Raw genomic sequence first — 20,860 nt, forward strand, 5'->3', positions numbered from 1 at the left:
TTTTACAGATTCAACACAATCTCCATCAAAATCCCAATGACAGTCTTTATGACACTAGGAGAAAAAAAATGCTAAAACCAATGTGGAAGTACAAAAGACTTCCAAAAGACTTACAAAAGACTTACAAAAGACTTATATATATATATATATAGTGAGGGCATCAGAGCCCATTACAGATGGCTGTGAGTCACCATGTGGTTGCTAAGAATTGAACTCAGGACCTCTGGAAGAGCAGTCAGTGCTCTTAACTGCCATCTCTCCAATACCACCACCACCACCCTTGTTTTTTAAAGTAGTAGTGATAACCTTTTACATTTTTAAAGATTTATTTATTATGTATACAGCATCCTGCCTGCATGTATGCCTGCATGCCAGAAGAGGGAACCAGATCTCATTATAGATGGTTAGGAGGCATCATGTGGTTGCTGGGGAAAGAGATTTTAAGGGAGGAGACAACAAAGAGGGTAATGAAAAACATTTGATGTGAATGCAAACGGACACGCGGGGGAAGCGTGGAGGCTAGCAAGACAGAAGGGTGAGAGGAAGGCTTATGGGGTGGGTGCACAAGAACAAAACCTCATGAAAACACCACGTGGACGCCATTGTTTGTGTGCTTACTCAAAAGTTTTGACTCGGCTCTCACTGTGTAGCCCTAGCTAACCTGGAACTTACTCTTGTAGACCAGGCTGACCTCAGACTCACAGAGGTTCAACTGCCTCTGCCTCCTGAATGCTGGGATTAAAAGATCGTGCCACCACACCTGGATGCATGCTCACTTAAAATTGATCTGATGATACTCATGAGACTCTCTGGTGTAGAGAGAGGTCAATCGAAAGACAGAGTGCAACAGGCCAGCACTGGCTGGAATTTGATCAAGGATAAACCCCTAAAACAGCCTCTGATTTTCACAGCTCTTTCCTGAAGCAAAGAATATCTTAGCATTGCAAGTTTCTCTTTCCAACATAGCCATAGTAATAGTCTTTTTAATTACACCAACAACCTTACCTTTTATAAGTTAACTGTCCCTCCAAAGGTACTTTTTAAATTGACTCTTTCTGGACACATTGCAGAAGATGAGTGGAAGCAAAGTATATCCCAGACAAATTAATGAGTTCTATTAGGGTCCAAGTGGGGAAACCTTGCATAATAGTAGCCAGGGTCAGAGCTAGGATGCACTGGCTGGTGTGGGATCCACATATAGACCCTCATCTATCATGGACTTAGAAGAAGCAAACCAAAATAACATATCTGTTTGTCCTGCTCTCACCATTATCCTCTTTTCTTGCTTTCTCCTTAGTGTGGAAATAATAAGACTGGGCAACAGTTACTATATCAACTGGGATCGAAAGATGTTTTACGCCCCAAAGAACATGCCAGCACAGGCTCGCACCACCACTCTTAATGAGGAGCTGGGCCAAGTCCAATACGTGTTCTCTGACAAAACAGGAACCCTGACTGAGAATGTGATGATTTTCAACAAATGTTCTATCAATGGGAAGACCTATGGTACGTGCACGTCCTGCCCTCCCTGAGCCTGGGAGAGGCTGCATGGCGGGCTGCTTTCAAGTATGCCAAGTCTATAGAGACTCTGAAGTTCTATTCACCTTCTGTTCTCACAGCCCTTTATGAACTAAGCTGGGAATGGGAGAGGCGGCCCTCCCCAGGGAAGAGCACACCAACTGCTTGTCCAGTGCCAATTAGGCCTAAAAACATACATACATGTTATATTACATGAGCTCAGTAGACTATATATGTGTGTGCGTGTGTGTATATGTGGTTAGACATAAATACATATGTGTACATATATATATAAAGTATATCTACATATGTTTATGTGTATATATCAAAATACATATGCATGCAATAGCAATTAGTGAAAAAAGGGGCCATAAATTTGAGAGAAATTGGGAGGTTATATGGAAATGTCTGGAGGGAAGAAAGAGAAGGGAGAAATGATGTAATTGTATAATAATCTCAAAAAACCACTTCTAACCAGAAACATATTTATTTAGCACTTAGTAGATGAAATATTTTGTTTTGTATTTTAAGAAGACCAATATTTACAAGATTTAGTCATTAGTCTCAAGGGATTCCCAGTATCTTGGAGAAAAATAATATGCTCAATTATTTATAAAATAAAGTCAAATGGATATTGGTAAAGGGGTAGAAATTTTTCATTGAGAGTTAGTTTTTGAGTCTATAGTAGAGTATAGCAGCTGATTGCAGTTCACTGTCTTATATGCTTCCAGCTCCAAGCTGATAAGAGATCTTGTTTAGAAAAACAAACACACACACACACACACACAAAGGAAGAAAGGAAGGGAAGAAAAGGAAATTGTGAATGGTGTGTTCTAAGGAATGACATTAAGGCAGGCCTCTGGCCTCCACACACACACGAGTGCACATGTGCATCCATATACAAAAAAAAATAAAAGAAAGCCTTCTTTTAAATTACCCAGAAACCCCCTTCCTGGATACCCTCCTACAGCAGAAAAAGAAAGTAAAACAGGTATTTGCAAGTATTCGCTGTAGCATTATTGCTCAGAAGTAGAAATATCCCATATGTTCATCAAAAGACATTTTAAAGTAGGCAATGAGTATTTGGAATATGATTTTCTCATCAATAGTCATGAAATTTGGTACCTGGTCCAACACGGATAAGCCTTAAGAACATTGTGCTTAGTAAATGGCCTGACACAAAAGGACAAGTCTTACATGGTTCTCCTTGAGTGAAGAATCTAGAATAGGAACAATCCACAGAAATGAAAGCAGAAAGGGGTGTCGAGGGGCTGGAAATGAGGGGAGTAGGGAGTTTCTCTTTGAAGTGCTTACAGAGCGTTGAGTGCTGAGTATGTGGTGGTAGGTGGCTCCTTAGCCTGCAGGAGGCTAGGGTGTGAGCCCCAGCACTGCCAAAAACAATGCACTGCAAATATATGGTAATGATAACTGCACAGCACTGCAGATGTAATTAATGGTGCTGAGTTTTAAAAGTGGTGCACACCTTTAATCCCAACACTTGGGAGGCAGAGGCAGGCAGATTTCTGAATTCGAGGCCAGCCTGGTCTACAAAGTGAGTTCCAGGACAGCCAGGGCTATACAGAGAAACCCTGTCTTGAAAAACAAAAAAAAAGAAAGAAAGAAAGAAAGAAAGAAAGAAAGAAAGAAAGAAAGAAAGAAAGAAAGAAAGAAAGAAAGAAAGAAAAGGAAAAAAAAGTGGCAGGCTTGTAGCACACACAATAAGATAAAAACTTCCCTTAACCCTTCACTAAGTCTCTGCTCCATTTATTTGCCAATAGGTTATTCCTACGACGACAATGGAGAGTATGTGCCAAAATCTCCAGTGAGTAATTACAGCTTCTTGTGATTTACATGTGGGGAGTCAGGACAGAAGTATCTTTTACACACTTCCGTCTCTACTCCTGAAATAATAAGATTTTAGTGGCCTAACATTTTTTTTAAAAAAATTATATATATGGTCTGTCTTCATTTGAGAAATATTTATGAAAGTTGTCTTGTCAGTGTTGGCTGTGTCTCTACCCTCCTCCTCCTTCCCGCCCCACCCCCCCCCCAATCTCTCTCAAAGCAATTCATGATCATTGTCTTAGTCACTGTTCTATTGCTGGGAAGAGACACCATGTCCCAGGTAGCACTCATAAAGAAAGCGTTTGACTGGGGGCTGGCTTAGTTTCCAAGGGTTAGTCTGTCATCAGTAAGGTAAGCAGCAGATAGGCATAGCACAGGAACAGCAGCTGAGAGCTTTACTTCCTGATCAGCAAGCAGCAGGCAGAAGGAAAAATACTGGGATAGGCATGGGCTTGGACATGGGCTTGGATGCCTCAGAGCCCACCCCAGCAATACATCTACTCCAGTAGGACACACCACACCTTCTAATCCTTCCAAACGGTTCATCTGCTGGGGACCAACCATACAAGTAAATGAGCCTGTGCAGGCATTCTCATTCAAACCACTGCATTCCACTCCTTGGCTCCCAGAGTTGTAGCCATACTGTAGTGCAAAATGCATCTGGTCCAGTTTCAAAGGTCCGCATAGTCTCAGTCTCACACTTTCAAAGTCCAAAGTCTCTTCTGAGACTCAAGGCAGACTCTTAACTGTAACTCCCTGTGAAAGCAAAAAGCAGACCACATGCTTCTAACATACACTGACCCAGAATATACATCACCATCCCAAAGGTGTGGAAAGGAAGCATAGTGAGGGAATACTGCCCCCAGGTGTGATGGCTGTAATCACTTGTCAGCTTGACCACATCTGGACCCAGGTGTGATGGCTGTAACCCATTGTCAGCTTGACCACAACATCTGGACCCAGGTGTGATGGCTGTAATCACTTGTCAGCTTGACCACATCTGGACCCAGGTGTGATGGCTGTAATTGGTTGTCAGCTTGACTGCATCTGGAATTAACTAGTGCCCAAGTGGCTGGGTACAACTGTGAGGGATTTTTTTAATTAGATAATTTGAAGTGAGAAGACTCACTTTGAATCTGAACCTTTTGAGGTGAGAAGATCTACCTTTAATACAGCCCATATCTTCTGCTGGCAGCCTAGGTAAAGACATAGAAGAAGGGAGCTTGCTCTCCTTGCCTGCTTGCCCTCACTCACTCCGGTAATTGCATCTCTTTGCTTATATTAGAGCCTACTTTTTGCAGATTCTGATGTACACCGAAGACCAACTGAGACTTCCAGCCTTGTGGGACTGTTTCTGTTGGTAGACAGTTGTCATTGGACTAGCCAGGCCACAACCTGTGAGCCATTCTATAAATGTCCCCCCTCTCCCTTCCTCCCTTCTTTCCTCCCTCCTTCCTTTCCTCCCTCTCCCTTCTTTCCTCTCTCCCTCTCTTTCTCTGTTTCTCTATCTCTCTCTAATATATATTTATAATCAGCCTGGACCTGTTGAAGAGCCTTCTCCTGTCCCAGGCCCCACACAAAGCTAGCAGCTTTCTGTGTCACTTGGTATATAGGTTGAAGTAACACACCCAAATGAGGAATGTCCTGTCTCTAGAATCCAAACAGACCCACTATACATTGTGATTCTTTCTTGGTGCTGGAAGGGGCCAGGTGCAATAATTTATCTTTCACTCTAAAAGGTGCTTTTCTAGTTCAGAGACCAAAAGTCTTCCATACTCCTCCAAACAACAGCATGGTCAGGCCTATGGCAGTAATATCCTATGTCTGATACTAACTTCTGTCCTAGTCGGTGTTCTATTGAGACACCATGATCATGGCAACACTCATGAAAGAATTTCATTTAATTGGAGGCTTGCTTACAGTTTCAGAGGGCTAGTGTATTATCATCAAGGCAGGAAGCAGACAGCATAGTGCTGAAGCAGTAACCAAGAGCTTGACATCCTGATTCACAGGCAGCAGGTAGAGGGGAAGACACTGGGTCTGGCATGGGCTTTTGAAACCTCAGAAACCCCCCCCCCAGCAACACACCTCCTAATCTTTCCAATCAGTTCATCAACTGGGACCAAGCATTCAAACATATGAGCCTATGGGGCCGTTCTCATCCAAACCACCACAATTTAATCATTATAAATATTTTTAAATGGGGGCTGGGCTGTAGCTCCTTTGGTAAAGGGCTTGCCTTATAAGTATGAGGATGTGAGTTTGGACTACCCACATAAGAAGCTGATGCAGCAGCTCTCTTCTATAGCCTCAGTGGGAGGCAGTCACTGGAGGTCACAGGTCAACAATCTAGATAAAAAGGCAAGCCCTTCAATGGAAGATGCTATCTTAAAAAGATAATGAGGAAAAAGAACTGTCCTTGATGAGGGTGAGGACTACATTTTTGTGGGTATAAAGACAAATACTTAGATTGTAGTTAGGGATTTTACTGGTTTAATAAATCGGCAGTTGTAGATTCTTATTAAAAATCCATGACTTCACTCATCCTGTGTAGTTGGCTAGGTCTCCAGTTCCAAGAACAGTGCTTTTTGTTGGGTGGGTCTTAAGTCCAATTAGAAAGCTGTTGGTTGCTGCCAAAGGATGTGTGCCCCTCCTGCACCCTTTGGGGTTACTGTGCTGTGCAGGCCTTTGTTATGGTTCACAGGCATCAGCTGGGCACAAGTACTGGTTGCTGTCCTCCTTTAGAAGCATGCAAGGCCCGTTCTGGAGCCCACAGAGCTGGTCCTCAGGGAGAATGCTTTCAGATCAGTTCCAGTTCAGGGGTCTCTGAACCCAGACTGAAATATATGGTGTCTTCAGTAATAGGAACTTGGAGAAAAACCACACCAATCAAATGCAGACTTGTGGAGCCCAGTTCCAACCAATGCATCTACAGTACAACTCAGTACAACTCACCTGACACCTAAAGCTAAGGATCATCACAGCCAAAGGTTCAGAAAGATAGAAGAGCCAGAGGAAAAGGGAGTTTGCTGTGAGATGGTCTCCTACAGTCTTACCAACATGACTGCCAGAGCATGAGCTGAATAAGAATAACCACAGACAAGCTAAAATGGATGGGCGGGGCTGGGGGGAGGTGGTAGCCAGGAGGCTTCAACCCTACACAAAGGATTATGGGCAACTTAGGAATTCGGGGAACAGGAGAAGTAGTCTTATCCAGAGACGAACGCACCAACTGGTTATCCAACACCAAGTGGCCATCCCTGAATATACATGGAAGTAACATGATGTATACAGACTTGGCAGATTGTACTTATGTATTTAAGAATACACACACATGCACACAACTTGTATGTAACATGGTTAATGAAAAAGAGCCATGAGTTTGAAAGAGCAAGGAGAGGTATGTGGGAGATTTTTTAAGGGAGGAATGAAATGGGAGGAAGAATGATATTTTTAAAACCAATTTTAAACATTTTTACATATTTGTATGTATGTGCCTACATGTCTACTTGTGCACAACATACATGCAATACCATGAAGATCCTCTAGAACTGGACTTAGAGGTGATTGTAAGCTGCCTGGTGCAAATACTGGGAGGCAAACCCAGGCCCCCTTCAAGAGCAGCAACTGCTCAAAACTGCTGCACCAGATCTCCAGCACACACACACACACACACACACACACACACACGGAGGGGGTGGCAGACAGAAATCAGAGTGTGTGTGCTCTTTCCAGGATCCATTTCTATAGGTTGCATCCTGGACATCTCAGCAGAGCTTGCTCCGCAGTATCATTGTAAGGTTGTGTGTATGTCCTAGTTAGCTATCCAACTCCCTGTTGTTTCGCATGTTCTTTTACCAGCACAGTAACATTTGGTGAGCTCCTTGATGGCCTCGGTCTTTATTACCAGAGAATAAAGTCCTGGCATCAAAATTAGCTAGACAAACTAGATAGGTTTGCATCCCACAATAAATACATGAAAATTACTTTTTCCCCATATCCTTGTTGATGTTAGGTTTTAACAATTTTTTAATCTGTGGATATCAAACTGATAGAAAGCCAAGTGGCTCACTATGTCCCTACCCTTTTCTGACTCAAGGTTTCCCTACATAGCCCAGGGTAACTTGAAACTTGTGATTCTCCTGCCTTAGGCTCCTGTTACTGGTATTTGGGACTTGTACCACCACACCTGGCATATTACTTTTAATTAATGCATTTTAGCTAATACATGAAGACAAAATTAGACATTTGTGAGATACAGTATAATGTTTGGTTGGGTTTTGTTTGTTTTTGTTGTCCTTTTGAGACAGGGATTCTCTGTGTAACAACCCTGGCTGACCTGGAACTCATTTTGTAGACCAGGCTGGCCTCAAACTCACTGAGATCCACCTGTCTTTGCCTCCTGAGTGTGGGATTAAAGGTATGCACCACCATGCCTTGCATAATGTCTTATATCTCCTCAAGCAGTTATCCTTTCTTTATGTTAAAAATATTCAGAATACTCACAGGGTGGCTGGGGAGAGCTAGCCCCACTCCTCACTTGCTGCAGCACTTAGGAATGGGATGGGAGGGTTAGAGTAGGGACACCCATACCTCACCATAGTAGAGGTAGCATAGTAGAACTGGCTCTGGTGGTGTGGGAGAGCTGGCCTCCGGGTGTGAGAGCGGGAAAGCTGGCCCCAGTACTGGAGAGCTGGCTTCACCCCTCACTTAGGCAAAGAGCAAGAGTTGGCCCGAGTGGTATGGGTGTGGTCCAGCTGGCAAGCTGACCAACTCAGCTACCACCCACACCCAGGGCTTTGAGTTGGCCCACCAGCAGTTTATAGATCTACCCCATCTATAAACTGCTGGACCATGAAGGAGCTGGTCCTGCAGAGCCAAAGCTGCAGGATCTCCATGACACAGGGCAACAACAGGATATCCAAAAGGAGTCCTGGTGAGAATCCAGCTTTGATAGTGTAGCAGAGGCCAGAGACCTTGAATAGACCAATGACTCACTGCAGTGAACATTTGCAAGTAAAGATGTGTGGGACACACTGTGACACACTGGAGCTTCTGTGGCAAGATGGTTTTTGTTTGGTTAGTTTTTTGGTGTGTTTTTTGGTTGGTTGGTTGGGGTTTTTGGGGGGTGGGGTAGAGAAGGGTGGGTGATGCAAGGGCAGAGGGTGGATATGAAGACATGGGAAGATGAATGGGGTTGGGATAGATAATGTGAAATTTGTTGGGTTTGGGAGTTGCCACACAAACCATACAAACACCAATCTAAGTTAAGCAAGAATAGTTTATTGTATACACACCTTAATACCGAATGTTCAGGACTGAAAAAAAAAACAAAAAACTCAGAAGCCAAATTTCGGTAACTAGTCTGATCTCAGGATAGGCTTTTTATAGGATAAACCAGGTTCAAAAGGTTAAAGGGCAAGGAGGGGAGCAGATGGCTTACTAGGTAAGTATTATCAGCTAACCTTGAGCCGAGTGGTCCTGGGTAAGGAAGGGGAGGAGTGTCAGAACATAATCATATTTCTTTTGGTTCTTCAGTGTCAGCCACAAACCCCACAGTGAGCTCATTCATACGTAGGTACAGGAAGGACTGCCAGTGGTCAGCTCTGACTCAAGATATTTTTTAGTCTTAACAATTCATACTGACCTTTGACTTGATGGGTCTTACATAAAAGCTTTGTGAAACGTCTGAAGATGAGCAAACCTCATGCAGAACATACAGAACAAAACAGAATATGTGATCAGCATGTCCTTGAGCCAAGTCACATCTCTGTGTCAATGACTGGCAGGCATGGTACTGCAACAATGTGAACTAGCTGTCAGGCATGGAACAAAATGGTTACAGCTATTTTGGGGAGGGGAGGGTTTAGACCATAACAAAATTCACAAAAATATTGAGAATGCCTTTTTCCGACTTTTTGAGATGGACAGCACAAGTTGTTCTCTCTAGTCACATTGATGAGCCTTGCTCCTTCCCTGACCCCTGCAGCTTAGTATTCTCAGCTCCCGTACAGTCTCTCATCATTTAACTCCACGCTGTGATTATCAGGTGGAATTCTGTGTACTCCTGTTTCCCCTCTCATCTCCTATTGAACACTTACTTACCTTTTAGGTCTATTCACAGAGTTATAAAATGTATGTGCACACGGAGGTCAGGGGACAACCCCCAGGAACTGGTTCTTTCCATTTGCCATGGGTCTCCAGGATCAACCTCATGTTGATGAGCAATCTTTTTGGCTCAGTTTTTAGTGCCTTTAAATGTTTTTACTCTGGGGGCTGAAGATATGGCTCGGGCAGTTCAGAGTATTCGCTGCTCTTACAGAGGAGCTGGGTTCAGGTCACGGCACCCACATGGTGGTTTACAACTATCTACAACTTCAGTTCCAGGGTTTCTGACACTCTTCTAACCTCTGCAGACACCAGCTACACATGTGCTCCACTTCCATACATGCAGGCAAAACACTCAAACACATAAAATAAAATGAATCTAGATGGTTTTACCATGTAGAGTTTTGAATTTATTTTCAAATTTATTGGCCTTTTCCCTTTGTGGGCATACTATATACTTCTAATCCATATAGTTATAAAATTATCTATCTCTAGTTGGTTTGTTTTATTGTTTTTCCCAGTGTTGGAACTCAGTTCTTATGTATGGGTTTGATTTTAAACATCTCTTCTTAGAATCTCCATCCCTGCCTTGAGGGTATCCCTCGTACTATCACTGCCCGCTAGACCCAACCCTGAGCCCTTAACCACCTGACTTAAGTACAGCTAACTTAGCTACCAGCTGCCATCTTATTCCCATCCAGCCAAAGAGCTGGGGTAGGGGATGGGAAAACAGCCTGTGCTTTCCCCAAACAACAACAACAAAACCTTCCAGTTGTCAGTCTCTATATTAATCACCATCTACTGACGAACGAGGCTTCCCTGATGAGGGCTGAACAGTGCACTAACCCTTGGGTCTAACAGTAAGTAGTAAGCGTTAGAGAAACTCTCTGTTTAGTTAACAGGGTCGTGCTAGTAGGTTCTCCCCTGAGGCCTGTGACCTGTAACCTACCTCACCTCAGGTTCCTGGCCCTGTTAACAATGCCAGACATAAATTCTGTCTTATAGAGCAGGCCTTAAGTCCAGTCAGAAGGTGGTTGGTTACTGTCATAACGTCTTTGTCGTTATTGCAGCAGTGGGCATATCTTTCCAGGACAATTTGTTCTGTACTAGCAGGGTTAACAGCTGGGTAAGACTAATGAGTATTTCTCTGCCCTAGCAGCATGCATAGCAGCTTGCAGCTAATATAGCTGCTAAGCAGAAGGGAAGCCTCCAGGCCAGCCAGCTTGATTTCTACTATCACACGTTACTTATCTAGAAGGAAGGATTTAAAAACAAAAACAAAAAACTTACTTGTATCACTTTCCTGAGCTTCAAGATTATGTGCACAATGGCTACTTGCATGACCTCTGTGTATCCAGTTATTTCACTGTACAAACTTCTGTACCTACTGAATATCCTATTGTGGTAAAGGACCTCACCTTCTATCCAGTGGGTCAATGGGGAAATATAAAATTACTCTTCACTCTTTTCTTTTTTTATTCTTTTGTTGTGTTATACCAATTCCAGTTCGCTGTGTTTGCATATTCATCTTAGATTTAATATTTGTTGTCAGTTCTTCATCATTTCTCCTGTGAGTCACTAAATCATCTCTGTTGGAGGAAATATTAAATAATCGGCCCCATCCCACGCTAAACCCAGCTATTCTCTGCCTCGGCAGACTGGCTGGCCATGCACTGGCAGGCAATGGGCAGCCTGTTCTTATCTTGTGGAGACTCTCTGACTCTGAGCCCCCAAATCTCTCCACCCAGCTCACTAAGTTCCCACTGGCGGGTTGTGGTAGGTTGCCACCAAGCCAGCCCCATGCTTCAAAACTCCCGTGGCCTTTTGTGGTACACATCAGGCAAACTTACACTTTGCCATGGTACCTTTCTCTCTGGAACCCAGTCAAGCTGCCGAATGAAGGAAAACACCACACCAACTTAGTTCAAAAACAATGCTAACTCAATCTCTGGGTGCAACAGCTAGAATCCTAATCTTGTAAGCCATATTAAATCTAAATCCTCTGGTGGCAAATCCTGGTGGATCCACCATTGAAACGGGAAAGCACTTGCAGCTACATCTTGTCCTCCCCCTTACCCCTTCCAAAAGCTCCTATCTCTCTCTTGCCTACTCTTTTTCTCTCCAACCCAGAAGTCCCGCCTACTCACCCAGTGATTGGTTCCTTCATTCTTTAGGGGGTGGTTCACAAGAAGTCACCTGAGAACATGACTCCTTTCCTGTTCGACAACCCCTCCTGGGAAAGGGGAATTAACATCAAAATACAAGAACCACCAAGGCCATCCACAACCTTTCTCCTAGCCAGTCCCCATTTCATCTTGCTACTTTCAGTATATTCTCTATACAGATGCTGGAGGCTTTCTGACAGATTTGATTGGTCACTTCTAGTGGAAAGTTGCAAATAACATGATAATGCAGGAGCTAACCCTTCCTCTCCAGCCTTACCAAAAGCCTGTTATTTCGGAGAATGTACCACTTTAAGCTGCAAATTCTAGAAATGCCTCAGGGGATGCTATGTAATGGGTTCTCCTAAACGTTTGAGCCCATAAACTTATAAGAGCTTGTCTCTTGATGATTGGCTAAGAGGGGCTTAAGGATCTGAAGACTGTACTTGTTTTGGCAAAACTCTTTGCTGGATGAGATATACAGAAGAGCCAGCTTAGCTCACTACAAACCCCCCTTCTCCGAACAATGCACCAAGTAGAATAGCTCTGTGTGTGCTTGGATGCTGGGGCCCAGCACAGGTGATGGTACAACAATAAAGAACTGGAGAAAGAGCTCTGAAAATTCTGATATGGACTGGGCAAGTATGCTAGCCTCCTGCAGTCGCCATGGATGTTGACAGCAAGGAGCCTAACTTGAATGGAGAAGAGAGCCTGTGTCTGAAGGACCAAGGTCATAGCCAGGCAGATAGTAAATCCACAGAGTGAGGTGAGGACTAAATAGAGAGACCACTAGGTGAGACCATGGGAGTTGGCGGCTAGAAGGGCCGGGTATGCTTACAGCTCAGACTATATTAAGTATGTAAGTAGTCATGCACTGAAGCTTGTCTGTGGCACTTCCAACATTCATCTCCAGCCCGTTTCTCTCTGTGGGATCCGGTATGATAACACCATCCTGTGCAGGGCCTTTTCTTTTCTCAGCCCCCTAAATCACACAGAAGAAAGCAGAAATAAGAATTTTCTCACTTGCCAGTTATTAACAGAGAGCAGTTAGTCCTTCATCCCCTCAGGTTTGATTATCAGATAGGACCTGGAAACTGGAAAAGTCAAGTTTGACGGGCACCACTGATTATTTTCTGTGTGCAGAGTGTGAGTGAGCAAGGGGTCCGCCAAGCCACACTTCCCTCAGGAAGGAAGTTTCTTCCCTGGTGCAGGTCAATAAGCAGCCCAGCTCTGCATGCCAGAATCCAGTGGCGCTTGCACCTTCTCGCTTCCTCTCCCCTTCTCATTTCCTTATAGATCTTGTCACATTCCAGAAGCAACCCCAGTGTGACAGTCTAGAAAATGTGCTCCTGTGGCTGAGAGCCTTGTTCCGGGATTTATGTTCCAGAAAGACAAGGTGGACTTCTCTTACAACCACCTGGCTGACCCTAAGTTTTCCTTCTATGACAAGACTTTGGTGGAAGCAGTGAAGAGTGAAGACCCGCTGGTCTACCTGTTCTTCCTCTGCCTCTCGCTGTGCCACACGGTGATGTCAGAAGAGAAGGTGGAAGGTGAGCAGGGGCCTCATGACTGGACACCATGTTCCCACATCAGGGTGGGCGGAAGGATTTGAACAGTCTGATCTAGGAGAGGTCTTTCTAACAAAGGAGCACCACCCACTGTGAAGTGCTGAATACTGCAAGCAGCCAGGGGAGAGTGACCTATTGGTTTAGGGAAAGAATGAAAGAATCAGTCACTGATCACGGATCCATCTGATCAGGCCTACTGCCTTTGACAAGGCTTCCTGAGGGCTGAGTTGAGTTCTCTTCTTATCCCTTACAATGTAAGTGACACCTCATGTCTTAGTTTCTTTAGTAACCAAATATGGCAAAGTCATCCATAAATTCACCCAAACTATTTTTTATAATAATAAATGAAAAATGACTGTTTATTCATTATTAAGTTTTTAATGTTTTTAAACTCTGTTAGTATTATTTTTAAGTATATGCATGTTTTGCCTGCATGTGTGTCTGTGTACCATATATATGCCTGGCTCATAGAGGTCAGAAGACGACATCAGTCCCCTGAAACTGGAGGTACAGGTAAGTCACCAAGTGGGTGCTGGGAATTGAACCAGGCTCCTCTGGAAGAGCAGCCCATGCATGCTTTTAGCTGCTAAGCCATCTCTCCAGCCCTAAGAATTCTTACAAACAAGACTTTAGGCTTCCAAATGAATCATATTCTCTCGAGTCAATACAGTTACTATTCCCAGTAACACTGTGTTTGGGCATCACTTCACAGTTTTACAATCACTTCTGTGTTTATCATCCATAATCCTTCCTTACAGCATCATCTGAGACAGGCAGATGGGGGGAAATAACCCCAGTTTTACTGAGGAAGCTAAAACTAAAAAGAGGTCCAGTTACTGAAATCTTACAGTGAGAAGGACAGAGATAGATAAGATTCCAAATCTCATGTCCGCTGGCCCTGCAAATCCCCACCCATCGCACCTCACTGGGACTGCCATACCAGCCAGCAGCTATCTAAAGCAGAAGGGGTAGTGCTTGTTGTTGTTCAGCAGATTCATCCAAGTCCGACTTAAAATTATGTTCACCTACCTTATTCGCAAAGATAGGTCTCTGGTGATGCTTTTTTAAAAAGCAGATGGCCTTCAGAAACTAATCCAGCACCTCTGTTGTAGACGTCTTAGAGAAGAGACTCAAACCTTCTGAGTGGTCAGCAGAGAAAGACTAATAGGATGGGGAGTCATTACCATCTCAGGGTGCACTAAAGGGGCCACACTCATACGTATTCTGTATTATTACTAAATCATCTATCCTATTGGGGTGGGGGTGTTCGAGATAGGGTTTCTCTGTGTATCCCTGGCTGTCCTAGAACTTACTCTGTAGACCAGGCTAACCTCAAACTCAGAAATCCACCTGCCTCCACTTCCCAAGTGCTGGGACTAAAGGCGTGAGCCACCACTGCCCAGCTATCATCTATCCTATTACCTTACATATTCAACTCAATTTTTCTCCACCAAGATTTGTTATTCTGAACTCAGTATATTTGAGCAGGACCCAGGAACTGCTCCTTGAGCCATCTTTACCCACTACAATTCGAGAGTAGCCAGCTGCTCTGCTTGTGTGTGCTACACACACCATTGTGGTGCTGTCAGACTAACCAGAGATGGTGAAATCAGTTGGAGATATTGGAAATGAAAATAGATTTGCATGGTCTACATAGCCTGGCCTTTTAGAGCTCGGCACGTAAGGACATTTTGAAGAATTATGTCATCTTCTGGGTTCCTTTATGTCAGCCACTGGAAACATGGTTTTACTTCTGGGTGGACCCTCCTTGCTCATCTCTGTAGGCTCTGTTGCCTTTCTCTCTCTTGTCAGGTGAGCTGGTGTACCAGGCTCAGTCACCAGATGAAGGTGCCCTGGTTACGGCTACTAGGAACTTTGGCTTTGTGTTCTGCTCCCGCACACCTGAGACTATCACAGTGATCGAAATGGGGAAAATCCGAGTTTACCGCCTACTGGCTATCTTGGACTTCAGCAATGAGCGCAAGAGGATGTCTGTCATTGGTGGGTGCACCCTCCATGTCAGTCAGTCTGTTCTCTTCTGTTCTTTGCGTACATTTCCATGTTGACATCTTTCTGTTTCATCTACACACAAATTCCTTCTCCCACTCACACGACTTCTCTCAAACATACACACTTTATCTCTCATCTCCTTTAAATTATCTCCTATGCATAAATAGGGGATTACTGCAAGTGCTATGTCCTTCCTCTAGTACTTCCGCCGGTGACTTACCAGCACCGTCAAGTTCGAGTAAGGACAGAAAATGAATCCATAAATCCTGAGCATGGCATAAGAGATGGGAGCAAATAATATAGATTGCTCTCTTCACCCTTGGATTCAGCCAGCTGTAGAGCAAAAGTATTTTAAGAAACGGTTGTGTGTGGCCTGAGTGTATAGGTAGGTTGTGAAGGACACGCTCAGCATTCACAAGTTAAATATGTTATATATGTCCTGAGCAGGTGTAAATGTTTATATTTGTTATTATTCTCTAAAGCAGGATTACAGCTACTTACAGGGATGTAACTCAGTCATAGAATATTTGCCCAGAGTCTATGAGTCCCGGGGATTGATTCTTAATATAAACACACACAAATATAACATTTTCATTATATTGGGTAGTATTAGTACTCTAAAGATGATTAAAGTATATAACAGGGTAAAGACAGGCTACATGAGACTAGCATCTATACAGATGCTCTAGACTATGCAGAGCTTATGCATAGCGCTGTATCCCATCCCTAGGATATTGAGAAACATACAATGGAAATTCACAACATCTGCTCTTTAACTTGGCTTTAGACTCAGACTAAGAGAAAACCATCCCTGGTGCTAGTCTTGGTCTGGGCCTTGAGACTAAGAATTCAAATGTGACAGGGTGTGGCAGTACATACCAGTAATCCTGCCAGGTGAAAGGCAGAGAGGAAGAGAAAGGATCGTGCGTCCCAGCTCAGCCTGGACTCCACAGCAGGTTCCAAGCCCCAGCCTCAGATAGTTGTGAGACCCTATCTCACAAAACAAAACAAAAACAGCTAAATAATATTCTGCATCAGAATCTTCCGTGGAGGATATTGAACTCACAGTAGAATTGTTTCTCCATCCAGTTCTTAGCCTCCAAAGGCAGCACAGAAACAAATGTTATGGGGAACAGGCTCCTGAAGTTCTTCAGAGAGCCAAAACAAATTAAACAGCAGGCCTGCGTGGTCACTTTGCTTAATTTGCTTATCTTTAGTTCGGACACCTGAAGACCGAGTCATGTTGTTCTGCAAGGGAGCAGACACCATCATCTATGAGCTGCTGCATCCGTCTTGTGCATCCCTTAGTGAAGTGACCATGGACCACTTAGATGTAAGTGTTAAGGTGGCAATAGATGGAAGCAGTGGGTGGTTCCCTACATCTGGGCACGTGACCAGAAATGTCCCTATTGTAGGGTGTGTGTTGACATCAGTTTTCTTCAGTTGGACAAAGACTAAAACTGTTTTATTTTGTTGTAGTCTCACTGACCACATTTCCAAATTCTGTGTCAAAGAATTATGTGGGACAAGACCCTAGAGGTATAACAAGGATCCTGTCTGTAGGAGCACACATAGCAATCAGAATAATTCTACGATTCCTGCCTGCAGAGGTTAAAGACCTGGAATTTGCTTGAGAATATGGTCTGCTGATCCAGAAGCCCTACTCCACAAGACATGTTTCCTTTAGGGCAAAGGCAGAAAGCAAGCTCCAGGGTATTTGATACCTCCCTCCGGTATCCAGTCCCCAAGGTCACCTTCCTTCTCTGTCTTACTCTACTTCTGCCAACCAGCATTTGGGATATATCATACTAAGAAAAAGAGTGGCAGGAAACCAGATCACTATACTCAGAGATTCCTAACCTCTACCTGTATTTGTAAAAGGCTAGCAGCTTAAGGAAAGATGCAAAGGACAGGATAGGGAAGAACAGATCAGTAAAATATTCCATAAAGTAGATTGTAGAAAATTCCGTTTTACTAGGCATTAACACAGAACCGGAAGCCAGAGAACAAATTCCCAGGAAACATATGAAAAGATGCTTGACATCACGAGCTATTACAAAAATACAATAAAAACCATGAAATATGACTTTTCCCTATACCATTTTGGTTCAAACCAGATGACCAGACCATAATATATGTCATCTAGATGTAGAAAAATGGAGCCCTCATACATTGCTGATAAACAGGTAAAATGGTATCGGCACTTGGAAAAACTGTCTGGCATTTCCTCACAAAATTAAGCATAGAGTTATCATATGACTCGGAAATTCCATTCCTAAAACTGCTTCCAGAGAAATGAAAACACATTCAAAGAAAAACCATATATGAATGTTCATAGCAGATTATTCATGGCTGTAAAATGGCTGGAGTGACCCAAATGTCCATCAGCAGATAAAGGAATAAATAAAATGTGCTTTTTTTTTTCTACAAAGCAATATTTGTAATAAGAGGGGGTGCAGTGCATGGTGCTATAGATGAACCTTGAAAACATGCTATATGACAGACGCCAAAAGATAGCATTTCCTGATGCAGCTTACAAAAGCTACTGAGCAAGAAAGTACATGCTGGCTCGGCTCAGCAGATAAAACCTGATGATCAGAGACAGGGCAGGGCGCACATGGAGCAAGGATAGAACCAACTTCCACAGCTGTTCAGGGATGTGGGGGCAGGGATGAATAGATAGATAGATACGAACATACATAGCATACATAAAAATGAATAGAACATTAAATGGTTTTTGTTTTTTTGTGTGTTTGTTTGTTTGTTTGTTTGTTTGTTTGTTTGTTTGAGACAGGGTTTCTCTATAACTCTGGCTGTCCTGGAACTCACTTTGTAGACCAGGCTGGCCTCAAACTCAGAAATCTGCCTGCCTCTGCCTCCTGAGTGCTGGGATTAAAGGCATGCACCACCATGCTCGGCGAAAATTAAATGTTTTAAAATGCAAACCAGAGATTAATGGTCGTGGGGTGAGAGTCAGGGTGACTGCTAGGGACATGTTTGACAGGAGTCTGATGGCCATGTGGTGAGCATTCTACAAACTTGGTGGATTCTAAACTGAATTGTGCATTTTAAACCAGTGAATTTTAGAGTATGTGAACTACATATCAAGTTTTAAAAACGAGTTTGGCAGGAGCGTAGAGGCGGCGGCAAAATGGCGGCGCCTGAGGAGCAGGATCTAAATCAGGAGCAGACCGAGAAGCTGCTGCAGTTTCAGGATCTGACTGGCATAGAGTCCATGGAGCAGTATCGCCTTGCCTTGGAGCAACATAACTGGAACATGGAGGCTGCTGTCCAGGACAGACTGAACGAGCAGGAAGGTGTACCAAGTGTTTTTAATCCACCGCCAGCTCGGCCCCTACAGGTTAATACAGCTGACCACAGGATCTACAGCTATGTTGTCTCAAGACCACAACCAAGGGGCCTGCTTGGATGGGGTTATTACTTGATAATGCTTCCATTCCGGTTTACCTATTACACGATACTTGATATATTTAGGTTTGCTCTTCGTTTTATACGGCCTGACCCTCGCAGCCGGGTCACTGACCCTGTTGGGGACATTGTTTCATTTATGCACTCTTTTGAAGAGAAATATGGGAGGGCACACCCTGTCTTCTACCAGGGAACGTACAGCCAGGCACTTAACGATGCCAAGCGGGAACTTCGGTTTCTTTTGGTTTATCTTCATGGAGATGACCACCAGGACTCTGATGAGTTTTGCCGCAATGCTCTCTGCGCACCTGAGGTCATCTCACTGATAAACAGCAGGATGCTTTTTTGGGCTTGTTCTACAAACAAGCCTGAGGGGTACAGGGTGTCCCAGGCCTTACGAGAGAACACCTATCCATTCCTGGCTATGATTATGTTGAAGGATCGGCGAATGACTGTGGTTGGAAGGCTAGAAGGCCTCATTCAACCTGATGACCTCATCAACCAGCTGACATTCATCATGGATGCAAACCAGACTTACCTGGTGTCAGAACGTCTAGAAAGGGAAGAAAGGAACCAAACCCAGGTGCTGAGACAACAGCAGGATGAAGCCTACCTGGCTTCTCTCAGGGCAGATCAGGAGAAAGAGAGGAAGAAGAGGGAGGAGAAAGAGCGGAAACGCCGGAAGGAGGAGGAGGTGCAGCAGCAGAAGCTGGCGGAGGAACTTGCAGGAGGAAAAGGAGAGGAAGCTGGAATGCCTGCCCCCTGAGCCCTCCCCTGATGATCCTGAAAGTGTCAAGATCATCTTCAAGTTACCCAATGATTCCAGAGTAGAGAGACGATTCCACTTCTCACAGTCTCTAACAGTCATCCATGACTTCTTATTCTCCTTGAAGGAAAGCCCTGAAAAGTTTCAGATTGAAGCCAATTTTCCAAGACGGGTACTTCCCTGTGTCCCTTCAGAGGAATGGCCCAACCCCCCCACACTGCAGGAGGCGGGACTCAGCCACACAGAAGTTCTCTTTGTTCAGGACCTGACAGACGAATGACACTTTACTGCCTCCTTTCTCCCACCCCAATCCCTAAAAGAAACGGAAAAACAAAAACAGAGAACAAGAGATAAATTCATATTATTATTATAATACAATATTTTTTTAAAAAACACTGCTGCATCCTATGGAAGGATCAGAAACCATGCTGCCTGCAAGAGTCACAACCTGCGTGCGTCCGTGTGCAAAAGGTTAGCAGTGAGCACTGCCTGCTTGGCAGACAGCAGACTCGCCTTCCCACAGTGAAGAGACAGCGGCCCTTGTGGGGAAGGAGACATTCCCACTGTTCACAGTCATTCTTGCTTTTGTAGAAAGTACAAATGAAACCCTCCAGCAGCAGCTCCTGAGGACCTGTTCCTCCCACTTCTGGAGGAAGGGAGGAGAGCCCGGAACAGACTGCCCACAGTTTATGAATAACTTTGTTTCTGTTTGCTTTGTAATGATAATGACCAAAGGAATGAGGCTGACTTAGGTGTATTTTTTTCCTTAGATTTGATAAAGAGCCGATGCCCTGGGCTCCAGGGCTCCGAGGCGGTGTAATAAAGGTGCCCTGGGCTCATTTGCTCATCCTTTGCCACTGTTCCTCTCCAGGTGGTCCCAGAGAGGTCATTTGGTTTGGTACAGTTTTGCCACTTGTGTATCCCATTTGGAGGAAGTCTCGGATTGTGACCCACAAAAGGCTGTGTGTGGGTGTGTGCTCACCTTTACACACAAGTACAGCTTTTCTTTGGCATCTGTACCAGGTGGTGGTAAAGGGGTCTGAACCAAAGGCTTGCAGCTCCTGGTTCCCCTCTGGCTGCACTGCTGCTCTTCCCAGCTCCCCTCACTTGACAAGCTTGGTGCCTTCCAGAGGACTAGCGGCCCCTTCCCGGGCTCACCACTCCACCTGTGGATGCTAGGCCTGTTTCAGTGCAAGTGTGATAACAGTGTCTAAGGATAGCCCCATTGCAGGCATGGCGGTGCACTGAGAGGCAGAGGCAGCAGATATCTGAATTCCAGGCCAGCCTGGTCTACAGAGTGAGACCCTGTCTCAAAGTAAATTTTGAGCCAGGAACTTTGAAAGAGAAATTGGCCTCCCAGCCCATGTGTGTTGGAAAGCGCATTCCGTGGTACCGGAGACAGTTTGCAGCCTTGCTCTTGCCGTGGTGAAGCAGCAGGAGCCCTTTCCCCCCTC

General features: G+C 44.3%; 1 protein-coding gene and 1 pseudogene across 4 annotated transcripts in view; both read left to right on the forward strand.

Moving 5' to 3' along the window:
* LOC110292950 (phospholipid-transporting ATPase FetA) overlaps positions 1 to 20,860 on the forward strand; it is a 107,648-nt gene that overhangs the window by 72,862 nt on the left and 13,926 nt on the right. For 2 of the 4 annotated variants that reach the window (XM_021160640.1, XM_021160642.1), the window contains exons 14-18: positions 1,298 to 1,506; positions 3,297 to 3,340; positions 13,021 to 13,183; positions 15,014 to 15,202; positions 16,429 to 16,544. In XM_021160640.1, coding sequence (XP_021016299.1) covers positions 1,298 to 1,506; positions 3,297 to 3,340; positions 13,021 to 13,183; positions 15,014 to 15,202; positions 16,429 to 16,544 — 721 coding nt within the window. The remainder of the gene's footprint in view (positions 1 to 1,297; positions 1,507 to 3,296; positions 3,341 to 13,020; positions 13,184 to 15,013; positions 15,203 to 16,428; positions 16,545 to 20,860) is intronic. The other 2 variants (XM_021160643.1, XM_021160644.1) reach the window with 2 other exon arrangements.
* LOC110292951 lies at positions 18,345 to 19,784 on the forward strand (annotated as a pseudogene).

This window comes from Mus caroli, chromosome 4 (genome assembly GCF_900094665.2).
Source record: "Mus caroli chromosome 4, CAROLI_EIJ_v1.1, whole genome shotgun sequence".
NCBI classification, from domain to species: Eukaryota; Metazoa; Chordata; class Mammalia; order Rodentia; family Muridae; genus Mus; species Mus caroli.